The 19,620-nt window shown below is 46.6% G+C and overlaps 1 protein-coding gene across 3 annotated transcripts in view; it reads left to right on the forward strand.

Moving 5' to 3' along the window:
- Positions 1–15,778, forward strand: part of THRAP3 (thyroid hormone receptor associated protein 3) — a 29,610-nt gene extending 13,832 nt beyond the window's left edge. For 2 of the 3 annotated variants that reach the window (XM_065697881.1, XM_065697882.1), the window contains exons 4-13: positions 1,107–1,268; positions 4,613–5,524; positions 6,870–7,610; positions 8,392–8,564; positions 8,984–9,095; positions 9,334–9,418; positions 11,759–11,943; positions 12,538–12,730; positions 13,239–13,388; positions 14,246–15,778. In XM_065697881.1, coding sequence (XP_065553953.1) covers positions 1,132–1,268; positions 4,613–5,524; positions 6,870–7,610; positions 8,392–8,564; positions 8,984–9,095; positions 9,334–9,418; positions 11,759–11,943; positions 12,538–12,730; positions 13,239–13,388; positions 14,246–14,467 — 2,910 coding nt within the window. In that variant the 5' untranslated portion in view covers positions 1,107–1,131 and the 3' untranslated portion in view covers positions 14,468–15,778. Of the gene's footprint in view, positions 1–1,106; positions 1,269–4,612; positions 5,525–6,869; positions 7,611–8,391; positions 8,565–8,983; positions 9,096–9,333; positions 9,419–11,758; positions 11,944–12,537; positions 12,731–12,813; positions 13,148–13,238; positions 13,389–14,245 lie in introns of those variants that run through there. The other variant, XR_010616600.1, reaches the window with a different exon arrangement.
- Positions 15,779–19,620: the final 3,842 nt, after the last annotated feature.

The following is a 19,620-nucleotide window of genomic DNA, read 5'->3' on the forward strand; positions in this document are numbered from 1 at the left end:
GGTTGCAGAAGGAGGTTGTTGGTAGTAGGAAGGGGAAGGCTTGCGAAGGTCCCTGTCAGAAGCTGCAGAACTGTGTTACGAGTTTGATTCTTGTGGATGCTGACAGGAAAATCTGGCTGAAAGAATAAAGCAGCTCGGATTTCATCAGTAGTTGTACCAACCTTCAGATGTAAACCCTGTGACACACGCAACCCCCTCTTAGTAGTCCTCAATATTTTTCTTCCCCTGGAGGTAAGATAATGAAAATCCAATAGGAAGTCTTGATACAAAGTCGATGTTTACAAGTAAGCAGATCAGGTAGGGTGTAACTGAAACAATTACATGCTCAAGCTATTCCCTGAAACATCTTTTAGGGGTCTCTTTACCTGGACATGTGCCTGAATTCATAATTATAGCTATTCAGAGTCATTTAGTGCTACAGCGTAATCTCTTCGGTGTCTGTGAATACTTGGAAGGACCTCTGAATTATTTTGGCTGCAACAGAACTCCTCCCTGGATGATACACGCTGGTAACTGATCATAGCAACTGCCTAAACTCCACAAGCAGACAGGACACGTATGGCCAGGGTTTAACCTGGGTGTTCAGTGCGAGGCAGACCTGTGCAAACAGGGTTATATTCTGGAATCTTGGATTATCATTTGTGTTCATGATTCCCTCCTGAAAATTTAGAGGAGACTTTGGGGTTGGGTTTTTAGTTTTTTGACGGTAAGCCTTTGGGTTTCCTCACTGTTCTTTAAACCAGCTTTGCTCTCTTGACAGTGATGTGACTGAAGTGAGGTGGGTTGTCTCTCTAAAGGTGTTCCTGCTTGAGTGAGCAGCATGGCCTCTGCCTGTTCCTGGGCTTTGCACTAACTTGCTGCTTTCAGCTCTAGCACTCGTATTTGTAATTACTCTGAGGTGAAAGCCTGTTATCCTTTTGCAGATTTCCTCCTGAAGTACACCTTCTGTTCTGAGCTCAACACCATTCATCTGTTATTTAGGCAGACACTTCCAACATTGGCATTTCCAGTCTTACCCAGCTTCATTTCACTCTGGAGTTGATCGGGCTCCCAATGTCCTCTCAAATCTGACTTCATTTTTCACATACTTTCCCTTTCTCATTCAGGTACAGCTGACGGGTGCTTGCAAAGATGTCTAAAACTAACAAGTCCAAATCTGGATCCCGCTCTTCCCGTTCGAGGTCGGGATCGAGATCCCGGTCACGGTCCTTCTCCAAATCCCGCTCCCGTTCTCGTTCTGTCTCACGGTCAAGAAAGCGCAGACTTAGGTAAGTGCCTGCAGCTCTGGAGCCAAAGGGTGTAACTGCTTTTCCTTTCTGTCCTGTTCAGATGGTTTGTCACTTAATTCTTTTCCAGGGAAAGACTTTAGTTTGATTCTAGGACAGATAGCATCCTGTTTCCTGCCAGCCTGTACTGTTTTGAAGTGTTTTCAATGAGCTAGGAGAATGAATTGTCAAGATACTTCTTTTGAGCTCTAAATCTGGTCTCTGTAGCATGTTTTTGGTGAGCAATAACTTTTTCTGTGGTGTAAATATGAAGAGATACTCTAATGTACACTTTAATCAGAAGGTGGTTTGGTTAATATAGTTCATTTTGTTGGGGGGGGGGGTGTTGTTAAAGGCCTTTTTAGACTGGTCCCTTAGAGAAGACTTCTGTACTTTGTTTCTCCTCAAAGGTATTAATAGAAGCCTGTGTCAAAAAACATGTGGGTTTCTTCCCATGTTCTGCAGTTCTGAGCTGCTGTATGTAACAGGAGAGCCTGTTGGGCTTTCCCTAATGCGAAGCAGAGACAATCTCTGAGATCCAGTTGCCTGTGTTAGAAGTATTCATGGCTAATGATGATGTTTGAAATTGCCAAAACAGGACACAGTGCAGAAAATGCTAGCTTTTTATCCTGGCTTGACATCATTTTGAGATTTTGCTTTTGATCAGACATTTCCTTTACTGCTGTGAGAGAGTTTAAGTGCGTGTTTCATAGTCAAAATAGGCAAGAAGAGTTGGGAAGGTCCATAGCAAAACATGCTCCTTTGTGGTGTTAAACATCTTTGGCTGTTTTTTCTTAAGCTGTTAATGTAATTGATCCTAGACTTCGCAGCTATTGTATGTTTTCCCCCTCCTTCTAAAACTTGATTGAAGTGAGTTTTAATGTCCATTTAATATACTGCTACTACGTGACAGCGGTGATTGTTCTGGGTGGATAAAGTAGATAAATTTCACTACAGTTAATTTGGAGAGCTCATTAATGTTTGTAATAGTTGTTCTTGCCTCCTGGAATTGCTTCTGATCAGGCTCATGTCTTCCCTGGATATCAGGATATCTGTGTTTTCCTTTTCTTTTGGCTAAGCATTATGTAGCTGGCAAAGGCATTCCAGTTGGACTGGGTGTAATGGTGTTCAGCTGCTCTTTCACTAATCTTTAATTAATAACACATATCATTAGACTGCAAACACATGCAACTGTTAACAGTTAAAGAGACATTCAAAATGCAGAGGCTGTAATCAATGTAAAGTTGGAGGGAGAAGGACATGGCAAAACTGAATTAGAGGCGGAGACTTGAGTCAAACCAAGTTCTTGCAGAAGGAAGCTGGAATGCTGGAAGAGACATAGTCATTTGGGAATATCTGCCTAGCTGCGAAGGAGCTTTGACAGTTGAAAACAAAGGCATCCTGTGCAAGTGTGATTGTTTCCTCTGTGCTGCTGCTGAATCCACTTGTGCTTTGTAAATAAGAACCAAAATGGAAGGGGTTAGTACAGACAAGTCACCTTGTATGGCATTAGGATATCTTCTGAGGTAGGTCTTGCGGTATTTTGGCATGAAAGCCCATTATTATGTACTTCAGCATGCACCACAAAATGTTTGACTCTTCTTTTGGTAGGTTTGCTGTCTGTTCTGAGTCATATTTCCATGTTGGAGGCTGCCTAATATTTCTTGTTTTCTTTCTGGCGTTATTTTACCTGTTGTAAGATTGTGGGTGCTTCACAACTGGAGCTGTGTGTCTTGGCTGGGGCTGGCAGAGTGAAATCTCCCTGCTGCAGCCTCTCTAAAACCATAGAGCAGATTTGGGAAGCTGTGTTCAATGGGTCCCTTGCTGGTAATTGATCACAAATGCAGCAGTTGTCTGAAAATAGGAGTATGTGTGGTGTTAGTGCTTTTGACTGGGGCTCATTACAGTTGTGTTTTCCCATCTGCCTCTACGCTTTTCCTTCTTATTGTTGCTCAAGTGAGGAAGTGTCTCAGAGAGGTTGTTTAGCTCATTTGGTTGTTTCAAGCAGAAGATGAAGCATATGTTAAAATTATTATGAAGCTATTTGCTAGCAATAACTACGGTATGAACAGAGAGTTTCCTGCTAAGCTGCAATATGTATTTGATAGGTGGAAGAAATAAACACAGACCTAAGTCCATCTCTGCATGCATTTATGCTCATCTGGTAGGAATTCTAACAGCTGCGTTGTATTCCCTCATGTTATGGGGGCTTGGGGTGTGAGTGGAGAGGGGGCAGCAGTGAGCTGTGTATTGCTAGTCTGGAAGAGCCAGTACATGTGTTGAGGAGTATGATCCATGGGACCAAGAAGTGAAAATGGAAAGTGGGAGTGGTTTCAGTGAATATTAGTTACTCAAATTCCATTTGGAAAAATGTCTTTCTCTGTTTAACTGTACTGTTTTGGGCACTTCCTCTGTTTTACCCATGCAAATTTGCTAAAATCTCAGGCTTTCAGCAGGTTTTTCCAACAGCTGTGAAATACTGTAAGGCTGGCATTTAATCCTGAGCTACAGTGGGGCTTTTAAACAGTCCCACAGCTGCAGCTCCAAAACTTGCATGGGAGGGACTACTGGAACGATGAGCCTTTGATGTTTTGCCACTTGACTCTGTATTCTTACAGGTTTTAGGTTCAGTTTTGTTCTATGAGTGTTCTGGTTTGGGGCGGAGGTGAGGAGTGGAACACTGAGCAGTGCCATCTTGCGGCCTCAGCATGGAAATGAGTGCATCCTTCTGCTGTCCCGCTTGTTTGGAGTTCCAGCTTCTGAACTGGAGCAGGGGCTGCACCTTCTTAACACTATAGAGCAGTATGCTGTTTGCTGCAGTGCTGCTCCCCTAATGTTGAGATGTCGTGATTTATATAACTCACCTGGCAAAGAAGTGGGATTTCATCCTGATTATCAGAATTTCAAAAGCACATGAGAACTTGGGACACAAGAAGATGATTTTGGATCATGTTTCAGTAGCATGACATCCACAAAGAAAGAGAGGGATCTATGGTGAGGTATAACCTTGACTTTGAGCTGTGAAGGGCTGGAAGTTTGTGACATGTCACTTTTTTCCTGAAGCTGGATGGCAGCCATGTTCATCCTAGAAAAGCTAAGCAGTAGTTATCATGGTCTCTGCAATGATCCTGAATATTTGTTTGGTGGTACCACAGATATGAGTTATTTCCACAGCAGTTTATCGAGGGCAGAGTGTAATACCTCAACTGGAAGAGGCCAAACCAAAGAGATCAGTTTTAAAAGTTAAGAAATGCCATTTTCATCTACTTTTCTGTAGAACTTCAAATAAAAAGTTGTGACAGAAGAATAAACTTTGAAGTATTTATGTAATTTTTTCTTTTTCTCAGTTCTAGGTCCCGTTCAAGATCGTATTCTCCATCTCATAACAGGGAAAGGAACCATCCGAGAGTCTATCAGAGCCGGGATTTCCGAGGTCATAATAGAGGCTACAGGAGACCATATTATTTTCGAGGCCGAAATCGAGGGTTTTATCCCTGGGGCCAGTATAATCGAGGAGGATATGGGAATTACAGGTCAAACTGGCAAAACTACCGCCAAGCCTATAGCCCTCGTAGAGGGAGGTCTCGCTCTCGTTCCCCCAAGAGAAGGTCTCCTTCGCCCAGGTCTAGAAGTCGTTCTAGGAATTCTGATAAGTCATCTTCTGATCGGTCGAGGAGGTCTTCCTCTTCCCGGTCTTCCTCAAACCACAGCCGGGTGGAGTCTTCTAAGCGTAAATCTGGAAAGGAGAAAAAGTCATCGTCCAAGGATAACCGAGCATCTCAGCCTGCAGGAGATAATCAAGGAGATGAGTCTAAGGAGCAGCAGTTTTCAGGAGCAGTGGCTCAAGATGTCAAGGCGTCTGAAGGATCAAAACCATGGCAGGAGATGACCACCTATGGTACAAGTTCAGCATCAAGAGCTTCTGTGTCTGAGCTTAGCCCAAGGGAACGCAGTCCTGCACTAAAAAGCCCTCTCCAGTCAGTTGTGGTGAGGCGGCGTTCTCCTCGGCCGAGTCCATTGCAAAAGTCGAGCCCTCCACTATCCAACCCATCCCAGATGAGCTCTGCTTTACAAAGCAGCAGCAGCAGCACCTCCTTTCAGGCAGGCTCTCATCAGAGTCCCTTTGACCATGGCTCGGCAGGTTTGAGTCCAACAAGGAAGAGTCCTGTGTGTAAAAGTCCAACACCAGTCAGTTCCATTTACAGTACATCTCAGAAGGAGGAAGCCACAGCTCCTGGAGGAGGAGCCTTCTCTAAAAGGCAAGTGATGTGTATGTTGTGCTGTGGTGGTTCTGAGTAGACACTCCAGGAGCACTGCAAGGGTTCTCCCTGTGCAGGCCCCAGCTGGAATGAGCCCCAGGGTGTGCATCCTAGCAGGCTGCCAGCTCTTTGGCCCTGGTATTGTCTGAATTACAGAATGAAATACAGACCTTGCCCTGTGTTGTGGAAAGCTGGAGTTAGTTTTGTGTCCTGGATAGTTGCTAAAGTGTTCGTAGCTTGTGAACACTTGAAGATGTGCTGGATGGGGCTTTCTGGCAATTTAACAGTGCCCACTGGAAGCTTGCGTTTCTGTGTTACTTTCCACTTAAAGACATTTTATAGTATTGCATTCTTGAATTGCATTAGATACTATAAATTAGAAAAATGTAATGAAATCTTACTGCATGTCCTGGTGCAAAGCAACCTAAGGCAGGTGTAGCTGCAGTGTTTATGCCTGTGGTTGTGGGTTAAAGCACCAAGCTTATTACTAAATTTAAGACATCCTTCCATAGAGAAGCTTCCCATGTTGGTTTGCTTGGTTAGTTCATTGCGGATTCGTGTGCAACACTTTGTTTGAAAAGATGTAGTAACATTCACAAGTGCTTTTAAAGCTTTTACCATTTTTAAAGTTATTTTGAGCTGATTCTATATCAAAGATGCCTGAAACTGAAAAAGAAAGGGGGGGAAAAAGCTGTATCTCTTGTTTGTGCTTTCCAAAGCACTGAACTAATGTCTGAGGGCTTTACTTCTGTTTCCTCATGAATGCTTTAAAACACAGTTCTGATGCTTTAACCTGTTGTTCTCACTACAAGTGTTTTGTCTTCTCCAAGCAGAATATTCTCCTGTTAACCTTTTTGCTTTTATTTGTATTTACAGTCTGTCAGGAAATATTTAGCTTACCTATGAAACTTGCATCCAAAATTTGAAGTAGCTTTTGAGGCTTTTATTTCCAGTGTGTTGTTTAAAGCAGAACAGCCCAGTTTGAAAGTTTTGATGTGTTGTTCTCCTGAACCAGGTTTGTAAGTAAATAAACCGATTGGGTAAGATGTTACTCTTTTCCTTCAAATGACTCTGTGGGTAAGCTGTTTGTTATTTGTTCTTAAGCCTCATCTCACCAGTTCTGCACATCCATTTTCTTCTACATTTGCTGAATTTATTGAGAACTAGAAGTCTAAATCCAGGTTGAGTAAATCTGCGTTATCTTTTAACTATTTTAGGGCCTAGACACAGCTTTCTGTCCATGCATAGCTTGGTGTGCTCTAAAATTTGACTGCTTTCAACTGATGAGTGAACCTCCTTGGTTTTTTTAATAAGAGATCTACTTCAATGTCTGTTTCATGAACAGGTATCTGGAAGAGCAGAAGCCTGAGAATGGGAAAGACAAAGAACAGAAAGTAACAAATGTTGAAAAAGAAAAAAATAAAGAAAAAGGGAATTTCTCTGAGGTGGGATCAGCAGATGGAAAGGCAAAATCCGACTCCTATACATCCAAAGCCGACTCGGAGAAGGGATACCGCGGCAGCCAGTCGCCCAAGCGCTACAAGTTCCGGGATGACTTTGACAAGCCAAAGGCCCCGGAGTTCCACAAGGAAGGCCATTATGGCAAAGAGGAAACAGATGATCAGGAAAAGAAAGACAAGGCAAAGGGCCGAAAAGATTCGGAGTTTGAGGAAGAGCCCAAATTTATGTCTAAAGTTGTAGCAACTTCAAGTAAAAATCAAGAGGAGGAGAGATCAGGAAAATGGGAAGGTGTGGTGTTCTTGCCACCTGGAAAAGAGAAGCAGAGGAAACCTGATGAAATGGAGGAGGAAAGCTATTCAGAAAGATCAAAGAAAGAGGAGAGACCAGCGTCCAAGAGAGCTGAATCAGGTCACAGGGGCTTTGTTCCTGAGAAGAATTTCAGAGTGACCACTTACAAATCAAGCCAGGAGAAAAGTTCTTCCCCCCCACCAAGGAAGACTTCTGAGGTGAAGGAGAAACCAGGCACCAAAGTAGAAGGGCTAACTCCTAGCAAATCTTCCTTTTCTATTACCCGTGAAGCCCAGGTCAATATTCGAATGGATTCCTTTGATGAAGACCTTGCACGGTAAGTACAAGTCCAAATAGTGGTGTTTTCCTGTTTCTCTTCCTGAGATCCTCATAGACTTGCCAAGTGTGAGGAAGGCTGAATAATACTGCGTCACAATTTGCATGTTTTGGAGATAGAGATGCATCTTTTTCTGGCATTATACTACTTGTGTGGCCCTTTTATTTTGTGGTGGGAGGTTACAGGGGTTACCAGGGGTTTGCAGATGGTGAAAGTATAGCATGGGGGTTAAAGAACTTTTCCTAATGTCTTCTACAACTACATGTAAGATTGTTTCAGAACATAAATGCTTCTGTGTCAGGTTCAGGGAAGAGCTAGGTACTCGGTGTCTTCTTGCTGCTAGGAGCTCAGTGGTACAGTAAAGTTACAGTGCAGCTTAACTGATATTTGATTCTCTGGAGTGTGTTTAACTGCTCGTATTCTCAATGTAGTAGTGCTGGAACTCTGAGAGACACTTCAGCATTGCTTCAAGAAATTTTAAGACAGGAATGTTAGATGGGATGTTAGAGGTAAACCTAGAATCTAGGAAGTGTTTCCCAGGATGTCAGGGGTTCATACCTGCACTCCATACAGAATAACAAGTGACCTGAATTACCCCGGTAACCCAGACCTGGGTATTTTAGAGATGTTTAAATGAGTCCTGCACGTGTTATTTAAGGCCTGAGGTGCCTTCATAAGACAAAATAATGCAGTCAGCTTCCAACTTGGGAAACATTAATCATCTTACGCTGCTTCCCTTTTACCCTGTTCTTGTGTTTCATGTGGTCTGTTCTTTTTCTAGTCCAAGTGGCATATTGGCTCAGGAACGCAAGCTGTGTCGTGACCTTGTGCACAGCAACAAAAAAGAGCAGGAATTCCGTTCGATTTTCCATCATATTCAGTCTGCTCAGTCTCAGCGGAGTCTTTCTGAACTGTTTGCTCAGCATATAGTGACTATAGTCCATCATGTAAGAGGTAGGTGAGAAGTCTGTGTGACCTCAGCTGAACGTTTGCTCCTCCTTTGTTCAAATAAATGAGTTTTATGCACTCCAGTTAATGCTCAAAGAGTTGTTTTCCAGCAGATATGCCATAGATGAAGATAGCAGCCTGATCATACAATTTTCTTCTGGAGAGACGGAAAAGGCATTCTTAGTTTTACCTGAGCAATATTCAGAGAGGCTGTGGCTTAAAATTTGTGTAGTCTAGTAAATTCTAGTGACTTGAGGAAATGGCTAATTTCAAGACTGAGATTTGCCAGCAACGTTAGTTAGAGCTCCTCAGCTGTGCTTCATGTTTCCTGCCTCGAGTTTGACCAAGCTGTAGGACTAATGTGCTTTGTCTTTTTACCAAAATGAGACTAATATTTTGGCATTGTTCATTCAAACCCCCACCAGAGCATCACTTTGGGTCTTCAGGAATGACACTGAATGAACGCTTTACCAAATATCTAAAGAAAGGAATGGAACAAGATGCAGCTAAAAACAAAAAGAGCCCTGAAATCCACAGGTTGGTGCTGTCTTAACATTTTGGGGACATTTCAGATTTTGTTCTCTTAAACTCTGGAATAATTCCAGAATAATCCAAGTATATAAGTAGTTTCAGAGGGGGAAAATAAAAGGGGGAAAATGTGGACAGTTTCATGTACTTCTGGAAACATTGGTCTGGTTTAAATACCAGTTCCTCTGAAAGCTTCACATTCTTCCTGTGATCAAGATTATATCTGTGTACTTTCTTTACATTTTAGGAGGATAGATATATCTCCCAGTACTTTTAGAAAACATGGATTCTCTCAAGAGGAATCGAAAAGCTCCCGAGATCCTGGCTTCAAGGTGAACTGTTACTCTGACTAGTTTAATTCAACAAAATGAGTGCATTGGGCATGAACTTAACAGTGATGTTTTTGTTTAAATTACTCTCTACTTAAGTTTGTGTTTTTCTTTTAAGGATGGGCATAATTCTAAAAATGAACTACAAAGGGTTAATTTTTAATAAAAATGTATCAACAACCTTTGTGAAGTGGTTAGACTATGGTAAATGACCCCAAAGTCAATTGAGGTGAGCTTGAGAGAGAAAAAAAGAGAGGATTTTTGGAACAAGTGCCCATGATGAGAGAAGAAACTTTTTGTGATATTTTTCTGCTTGTAAGTATGATTAAATCAATTGTATACATGCAATATTTCCAACCATGTTTTCAAACAGACATGCATGTCAAAAAGAGGAAAGTAAAACTAAATACTTATCTAAACCAAATACGCTATTAAGCAGATGATGACTTTTGTTCTAACAACTTACTGTACCGTTGCTGTTGATTGCTGTTACTTTAACATTCAGCACTTGTTTGAGTAGAGCCAGACCATTTGGAATTGAGTGTATTAGCTTTTCTGAATAGATTAATGTTAAGCCATTGCACTCGCTGTAAACAGTCATAAAAATGGCTTCACATAAAATGTTTGGGATTTTAACCTTTGTTTATTCACCTTCATACATATTTACATTGAAGAGATTTTAACCAGTCCTGCTGAAACCTTACTTGTTTCATATTTGTTTCATATTTTTTTCCAAACACACTTGTGGCTTGACATGGACGATGGTGAGATGGATTTGATGGGCCTGAACTCTGAGCATCAGCTTGGCAGAGTGTATTATAAACGTGGTTTCCAAACAGCTCGCCAGCCTTCCGTGAAACAGACGTGCCCTCACAAACCCAAATAGGTGTTTGCTGTACCACATAAGGGAGCTGCTGCTGATTTTGTCACTTATCTGTCATCCATCGTGTTGGGAGCAGTTTTATTCTCAGAGTAGAAATAAAAGCTCTTTGCCTGGGGAAAGTAGAAGAGCAAAATACCAAAACAAAACGCCTGCTCTCACTCCTGCGTTATTTGACATATTTATTTAAACAAAAAAGTGTTTAGAAACTCATGTAAGTAAAAAAATTTCATAGCTAGAGAATTACTAATCCTTTTGTATTTAATTCAAGACAATTAATATGATGTATGTTGCATATAAAGTCATACAGTTCCCAAGATTAGCATTGTGTAAATGAGGTAGCAAACCCTGGAGGCTCTATGTTGTTGATTGCAACGTCTGTACAGGCTTCCTGCAGACACACTGCTACTGTTAAATGTTTGTCAGAACCACAGCCACTGTCAGTTTGCTGCTCTTGTGTGTGCAGTCAGCAGAATCTCATCCAGGTGCCACTGGTCTTAAGTGTATGCAGGTAACACAACTTCTCATTTTGCAAAGAAACTGTCTTAATCCATTATTTAAGTGGGAATTTCAACAGAACTCAAAGCAAATGTTACCAGATCTTTCTTAAATTGACACCATAAAGAAAAAACAAAGCTGTTTGTGGAGTGTTTTTCATACACCTGGTTGGTTTTTGCTTTGTGAAACACCAGGGTCAGCTTGCATTAGCAAACTTGCTAGGATTGCGTGGAGGAATGCATACCTCCATCTGCGGTGACTTCTTGGCATCTTTCACATGGTGCCTTTCAGTCAAGGGGGAAGGAGGGCTCTAGGTGACATTTGCCACACACTTAATCTTGATAGATGTATTAAAGGCTGCATCCCAGTGGGATGTTGGCGTTTTCCCACATGTACCTGGCTGCTGCATTTCAGCGGCCTCCATCTCTTACTCTTTGATCAGTAATCATGATTTTTGATATCTCCAAGCAGCAAACAGCTTCTTCTTAAGGACTGCCTCCAGATATGGTGATTAAAGTCCCTTCCACCCTGCTAGGTGATGTCTGTCAGCAGGACAGGGAGCATGCCGCTGTTCAGTAACACCCACAGGCTGTTAGACACTTTTCACATGCTGTAGTTCTGCTACATAGTCAGTTGAATTTCCAAGTTCTCATCTCTCACTGACTGTGGTGTACAATAAGTGTCAGCTTTGTGTTTCTCGCTTCCCTAATATCAAGCTATTTGTTCTAATGCTGTTTAAAGAGGAGAATAAAAGTTGAAATTCTTAGACAGCAGTAGGAAAATTGCAGTCTGACAAATGAGAATCCAGTAGTGCATTATTTTACATTTTAAAATGGAATATTTATTAGTACTCAGATAAACTCCTGTTCTCCAGAAGTCTGTGCAGTCAATAGCAAAGTAATGGTGCTGAACTAGGGCACTGTAAACCTTTGTATTAAACTCTCCCCTCTTCCCTGCGTTTGTAGGCTGAAGGGAAGTATAAGGATGACCCTGTTGACCTGCGCCTTGATATTGAGCGCCGTAAAAAACATAAGGAAAGAGATCTTAAACGTGATAAATCCAGAGAATCGGTGGACTCGAGGGATTCAAGTCACTCAAGGGAAAGATCAACTGAGAAAACGGAGAAAAGTCACAAAGGCTCAAAGAAAAAGTATGTAGGAAACCTAAGCCACTTCCTTCTGCCTTTCATGTTTCTGCTGTTAAGGTTGGAGATGACATCGTGTACATGCATTTGTGCACCTATTGACATAACTTCTCCAGTGGCATGAATTATCTCTCTGCGTGTCTTCTTGATAGCATTATAGCTATCTGAAACACTAGATAATTGTTAAAGGTAAATGAGAAGGCTCCATGTGTTGCAATGGGTGAGTCACTTTTCCTTCTTGTTCCTGTTGTGGAGAGCAGCCACATTTAAATGACTTTGCTTTAGTGTTGATTTAATTCTTATCTATTCACTTAATTGTTTTGTTTGACTAAAACTGAAGGTGCATGCTTATTTCATAGTCAATCATGTAAACACCTACCAAGCAACAAGTTCTTTATGGAGAAAACTTGGGCTCTGTTAGAGCTGTGTGGTTTAGCTAATCCTGAGCTCTTACTGTAGCTTTTCCTTTTTGGAGTAGGAGTAGGAGAGCATTGCACTGATAGAGAGTGATAAAGAAACGGTTCTGTAGCAAGCAAGACACAACTGAGTTATTAACCTCGTTGGTGTCCCACTCACCTCCATTTCCTGTCACTGAAACAGGAAGCACCGAAGGGTACGTGAGAGATCCAGATCCAGTTCATCGTCTTCGTGGTCCTCTCATTCAGTCAAAGCAGAGGAATATCCCGAGGAGACTGAGGAGAGAGAGGAAAGCACCACAGGCTTTGACAAGTCCCGACTTGGGACTAAAGAATTTCCTGGTCCCAATGAACGAGGAAGAGCTAGAGGGACCTTTGTAAGTGTTCTCCACTCCCCCACACCCTGATACCAATTCCCAAAGTGATCAAACAGTCGCTTTTGTGCTTTGCTCTTTCACAGTCAAAGCATACCATGAAGGAGAAACCCCAAAGACATTGTCTGGTTGTGGATGCTGAGCCAAATATGATTGCTCTGGGTCTGGAGCACAAACCAGGGTGCTGAGAATATAGTCTGGGCAGTTGAACTCAAGATGTATGGAGCAAAATGAAGCCTGGAAGCTTTTGTGGATTAGGAATTGCTGAGCGCTCTGGAAATGCCTCTACATGATCTTAATCAGCTTTATAGCAACTGTGATGCACTGTGTGATCAGATGATGTAGAAAACCCTAAAATATACTGACCTCTTACTTTAATGATGGGTTAAAGGTGCTCTTGGATGGTAGAGAAGTGACGAGGTATCTTCTGGTAGCCCTGGAAGCTCTCTGGGGGTGGGAGGGCATTGCCACTGCAACCATTTTACTTTTCTTTTGTGTTTCACTGTTGCAGCAATTCAGAGCAAGAGGGAGAGGATGGGGCAGAGGCAACTTTTCAGGCAACAATAACAGCAACAGTGGTGGCAATAATGACTTCCAGAAGAGAAGCAGAGATGAGGAGTGGGATCCAGAGTACACACCGAAGAGCAAGAAGTACTACTTGGTATGTAGTTGTCTAAAGTACTGAAACACGTATGTATGCTCGAGGTATATCTAGTCTTAAATGTTCGAGAGGTGGAAGTGCCAGCTGTCCTTAAACTGTCTAGTCCACCAGGTTAAGGCTTTATGAGACACTTCATAAGAAGCTTCTGGCTTACGACTAAAGAGAACTTCTTTCTGTTCATTGTGGAGTGGTTTGCCATTAAGTGAAATCCTAAAGGCCAGTTAGAGAGTATGTGCTTCACAGGCTTGTGGGAAATGCAGCTTAAATGTTAGTCTGTGTTGCACATGGCCTCTCTTTCTTGGTGGTTCTGTCCCCATACAGTGTCCAGCTTCCCAGATGGGTTAGTACTGTTCCTTTTTCGTTCTGGTGACAGCAGTCTGCCTTGCTATGAGGCATTAGTCTAGGGGAGTTCTGTGTGACCATGTTCTTTGAAAGAGGGGTAGTTTCAAACAGACACAAACTCCTTTTGTCTCTTCCTGATTTGGGGTTCTTGAGATCCCCATCTTCTCATTAAATAACGCAGTATTTCAGTATTGTACTTCAAACAAGAAAACCTTCATGATTTTTACTGCATTTTTCTCCAGTCTTATTGAAGGCAAGAGCTATATGCTAAACTAAATACTCTAGAGAGCTTCCTGCCAGCAATGACAGGCTGCCATGCACAGAGCCTGGGTGGTGATTGTGCATTCCTCCTTCATCTGCTGTGTTTCTTTCCTGGACAAGCCAGTGTTTCTCTTTAGATGAGAGTCTGGTCCATGCTGCAGGGTTCTGTGTCACCAGCCAGAGTTTTCCCACTCTCACACAGTGAGTAGTCAGTGTTTTGTTTCAACTGGTCTCGTTGGCTTCCTCCTGTGCAGCACGATGACCGGGAGGGCGAAGGTGCGGACAAGTGGGTGAACCGCGGCCGTGGTCGAGGTGCCTTCCCCCGGGGAAGAGGCCGCTTCATGTTCCGGAAGTCAAGCACCAGCCCCAAGTGGGCTCATGACAAATTCAGTGGAGAAGAAGGAGAAATCGAAGATGATGAAAGTGGAACAGAAAACAGAGAGGAAAAGGACAACATGCAGACGACGACCGAGTAGCCGCAGGGCCCGCGTGTTTCCGAGAGCCCTGGCAGCAGGGAAGGGGTTCAGTGCTGGATTGTCAGGGTGATCCTGACGCGCTGAGCAGAGCCCTGGAGAGGAGCTCGGAAACAATCCCGATGTTAACTGCATTTCCAGAGTTCAGCCTCCCTTAAGCGTGGACTAGAACTGACCAATCATTTATGCTCGGATCCACTCATGGAGTTTATCTTCCCAAAGACTTCCCTGCTGGACTGAGTAAGGTCAAGTACTGGGTGAGATCAGAGGTTTTTCTCTCATCTGTGACCTTATTGAATGGTCGGTTATTTTTTTGGTAACAGGCTTTGAAGGCAATGTGGAGTTTGGTTTGTGCCCATCTTGCCCCGGTAGTCTTGACATTTTTGGTTCTCTTTTATAAATTGCAATGGCTCTGGTTGGGGTGAATTCACCCCTGCAAGGATTTTTTTCCCCCTCTTGTGTATTCAGTTTTTTAAATCCATACTTTCCTTTAGGCCTTTCTGTAGTAACATCAATTAAATGATAATTTTGGAAACTCTTTGGTTCTTATCAATAGGAAAACAATGAAGCATGTGAATAAACATCTAAATGTTACCTCCTTGGGACCAAACTCCGATGACTTCTTTTCTTTTTTAAACCTTTTTTTTAATGTAACTGTTGAGTTTTAGGGCCTTTAAAAAAAAATGAAAACGTTTTATGTTGAAAGTTAACAAAATTAGCATGGTTTAAAGAGAAAAAACATGACACCCTACTTCTCACCACTGTTTGTGTACACTGTTAGGCCTGGTGTGTGCTGGAGCCCCAAACCGCTTGTAGGCATTTTGTGTATCCTCTTTGCAGCTGGTTGTGAACTCGAGTGCTCTTTCCAAGGTACCATAGTTTTCTAAGAAACTTTGGAATTCTACTGGGTTAAAAATACAAAAGGAGATGAGAATTTTTTCAATATTTTTTATTAATCTTTTTATATAAAAAGAGGAAAAAAAAAAGACAAAACCAGAAGTCCCTCCTGTGCTGCCTGAGGATGGCTGTGCCCGTGGTCTTCTTTCTATCTTCTACTTCCCTGTACTCTGAAGGAGTTTGTGAGCAGCTCTCAGGCCGAGTGAGTCCCTCGTAGCAGGAGAGGCATGTCCATGCACCCACCCTGCGTGTGCACGTGCTGTAGGCACCGCTCTCCCTCCCTGCCTTCCCTCCCCGTGGATTGCTGTGCTGTTTTCCCCGCACACACCAACTAGAGTTTGGTTTGTTTTGACTTGAACAGTTCCTGTTTAGCAAAGCCCTGCAGTTTGTTTATGCAAATAAAATACAATAAAAGAAGTAGTAGGTGTAACTCTCTGTTCTGTGTTCTGAGTGCGGCCCTCCTGCTGTCTTCTGCCTTCAGGGGTGAGGCCACAAGAACCAAATGCCCTTGGACAGCCCCGCTGTGGCCAACGAGGAGCTGCTGGGAGGGGAAGCTTTGAACCAGGAGCGTCCTGTAAGAGAAAATGGGCCAGGGAGCAGCCTGGAAGAGGAAGCTCAGCTTGGGGCCTGTGGGGTTCCCCTGCTGTTAGAAAGCAGCGTGTGCAAGTGGTGACTCTTGAAGCGTGGCCCAAGGCGATTCCTGGTTTATGAGGGTATCCAGGCAGGGAATACAGGTAGAAAAACAGCCCTTGCAGCACACAAATTACTTCAGTTCAAAGAGACCTTTAAGGTCATTGAATCCAACTGTTACCCTTTTCCTGTCCATCAGTAGACCATGTCCATAAATGCCACATCTACATGTCCTGTAAATACCTTCAGGCGTGGTGACTCAGCCCCGGCCCTGGGCACATGGGCATATGTGTTCTACCTTTGGCCTCTTGTGCTCTTGAATTAGTGGCTAAAGCCAGCTTACTCCTGGCCTTTAAACACTTAATAGAGCTTTTAGCCTGTGGTTACGGTGATGGTATGGGGGGAAGAGGAGGTGTCAGCCACAGCTCCCATGCCTGGCTCTGCTGCCTGCAGGGACTGTATCACCCCTGAACAGGAACGACGGCTCCATCCATGCTCTGATACTGAAGAGCATGGCCATAGGTGCATGGTTTCATACCAGCACTAAACTCTCTTCAGGGTAAGTCAGCCATTGCCTTTGCTGGCACCGGGTAGCAGATGCTTTCCTGTTGCTGCTCCCTCAAAGGGAGATTGGTCCTTGCTGCCTGAGAGCTGTGGGTCTTGCTGAGGGTGCAGCCTCCATGGTGAATGCAGGGGGCTGCCTACGTGGTAGGGAAGAGTTCCTGCCCGGCGTTGGTCAATGGTGTTGGCCAAGAGCAGTTGAGACAGCGATGTGGGTTAACGGCTCGTGCTTCCCTTCGTGGTTCATGTTCCCCTTCATGTGAATTCACAGAATCAAGTGGGTTGGAAAAGACCTTTAAGATCATCGAGTCCACCCGTTACCCCAGGGCTGCCAAGTCCACCACTGGATCGTGTCACTGTGAGCGTTGTGGATGCTACCACTCAAAACCAAGCTCTAGACTATGGAGTCCACGTTACTAAAAGAGGTTAATTCTGTGTAAAACCTGCCTTACCGCACCAGTTCTAATTTAGAGGGTAAGTATGAACCCAGCAAGACCTATATAGTCCATTCTGAAAGCTTTAAGCTAAATTTTAGCATATTCAAGCCCTTGAGCCAGCTGGAGAGAAGGAGCCTGGTGCTGGGTGCCTGGTGGTGTCCCCCCCACTTCGCAGCCGGAACGGCCAAACCCAGGGATGAGCAGCGTCTGCTCCTCAGCAGAACCCTGCGCCCCTGGTGCTGGTCCCCTCGCTATCAAATACACCTGACCCAAGGGAGCACTGGTGCTGAGCGCCTGGACAAGGCATGGACCAGGACCAGCAGCCCCGGCGCCGGTACCGACCCTTGTGTGCTCGGTGCAGGGACTCAGCGGCGCGGCCACCCCGGTGCGCTCGGGGGTTGTGGTTTCGGCCCCTCTGTGGTTTGGGTTTCACTTCCCCCTCCGCGCCGAGGTGCCGGATGAGACCTGAGGGTGCTCCGAGTCCTGCCCGGCTGCTCCGCTCCCGCAGCCCTGCCGCTGGTGCCTGGTCCCGGCGCTGCCCGTGCGCAGCTCAGGTAGGGATGCGCCGCAGGAGCGATGCTGAGCGCTGGGCACCGTGAGCTGCCTCTGGTGCTGCCCGGCGGCGCAGCGCTCAGCACCCGTCCTGCAGCCGGGCCCGGGTGAGCTCCATTGCCATGGGCTGGGGGGGCCTGGGGAGACCCCGCGAGCTCCATCCTGCCCTTCCCGTGCAGAGCCGGAGCCGCGGCTCCGCCGGGCCCTGTTCGAGTCCGGCCCGGAGCTGCTGGCGGGGCTGCAGCCAGGGGATGTCATCGGGGTCCTGAGCGAGGTGAGGGCACACGGGGACAGGGGCACCCCGAGGTGGATCCCTGGTGCTGACGCCTGCCCTGCGTCAAGGGGTCAAGGGCTGCTGGCACGGGCAGTGCCGGCACCGGAGAGGGCTCTTCCGCAGCAGCTCCTGCTGGTGCCACGGTGAGTGGGGCTGCACCAAGGCCACGCACACCTTGTGTGGATGGACCCTGCGCCTTGGTGGGCTCCACGGTGCCAGAGTCCGGTGCCTGTGGGGCTGCGCCACGGCTCCATCCTCACCCAGCCCCTCTCCGTCAGCTGAAGCCATCGATGCCATCCTGGGATGCGGAGTCCATTCCGTCCGGCCAAGGGGACCACCCAGCCCCGGCGGCCTCAGTGCCCCAGCGGGCAGCCCCACGGCCCGGTGTGAGATGGGTTGGGGCAGCCCAGGAGCCGGCCGTGCCGGCGGGCAGGAGGAGCCCCGTGGGGAGCGAGGATGCGGCGAGGACCGGCACCGAGATGCTCTCGGCTTCGACTTCCTTCCCAGCGCGGTTTCCTCCGGCGTCACGTGTGTGGTGCGGGGCCGCGGCAGGCGGGGGAGCCGGGCACAGCGCCGCGGTGCTCGGCCTCGGGGGCAGCCCCGCACCAGCAGGTAAGGATGGAGCCGTGCGGTTCTGGGGGTCCTGCGCTCAGCGACCATCCCAGGGGCAGCATCTGTGTGGGGCCACATGGTCCTGGGCTGTGGCGCGAGGGCAGATCTGGGTACCACCAACCTCGCACTTTGAGAGCGATGGAGCCCTGGGGCGTGCAGAGCAGCTCCCTGCGCCCTTGGGGCTGGGTGCCCTCATCCCTGCCCTCATCCCTCATGGCTGCAGCCGTCTCTTTGGGAGGACAAAACCCGCTGGCAGTTTTGGTGCCTGAGAGGCCGCCATAGTGAGGGCCCTGCTGGTGGCGGCAGGGACCAGACAGCATCAGGGCTGCTGCTGGCGCTGGGGACAGCGTGGCCCATCACAGGGATGGGATGGTTCATGGGCTCATACCTGTGGTTGGATGCCCCATATTCTCTGCCAGGGGCTTCCATCCTGCTGGGAGCTCAGGGCTCAGTGGCAGAGGGAGGGATGCTGCTGCACCATAGGGCCAGCATCCTGCCCGTGCCGTGCTGCCGGTGCTCCGGGGGAGGTTTGCAGCCGCCTGCTCTGCCACACGCAGAGGAAACACAACCACAGTGGGGCTGGCGTGGGGCTGGGTGTGGGGCTGGCAGGAGGAGCGGCTGTCCCTGGCACATGGTGCCGGGGTGATGATGGGGCAGAGCCGCCATGGGGCTGGTTGGGTACCACTGAGCATCGCTACGGCCATGGAGGGAGCCATGAGCCCAGGAGCACCACGGGGCCTTGTGTCTCCTTGCCCAGCAGGGAAGCGGCGAGCTGGGGATGGAGCCCACGCCTGGGGGTGGCCCCGAGAGCGGCTGTAGCAAGGGTCCTTCCTGCAGCACCTGAGCCCCTTTTCTCCCTGCAGCCTGGAAGAGAGCAAAGGACGAGGAGGGGGAGCACCTGGGTGAGTCCTGGGCCAGGGCAGGAGGGAGGGATGGGGATGGGGACGGGGATGGGCCATGCCTGGAACAGGAGCCCCGCTGCTCTGGGCAGGTCCCGGCGCTGGGCCATGGCCACGGCTGCGGTTCCCCCGCAGGAAGCGCTTCCTGCCCCGCTCTCACTGCCTGTGCCGGCGGTGCCAAACCCGGCCCCAGCCCTGCTCCTGCTTCTCTACCCCAGAGCTCCCGGCACCGCTGAGGATGGAGCCGGCCAAGCAGCCCCATAGCAAGAGGATGGCTCCTGCTCCCCCCGTCCC

The sequence above is a fragment of the Lathamus discolor genome, chromosome 18, assembly GCF_037157495.1.
Source record: "Lathamus discolor isolate bLatDis1 chromosome 18, bLatDis1.hap1, whole genome shotgun sequence".
Taxonomy (NCBI): domain Eukaryota; kingdom Metazoa; phylum Chordata; class Aves; order Psittaciformes; family Psittacidae; genus Lathamus; species Lathamus discolor.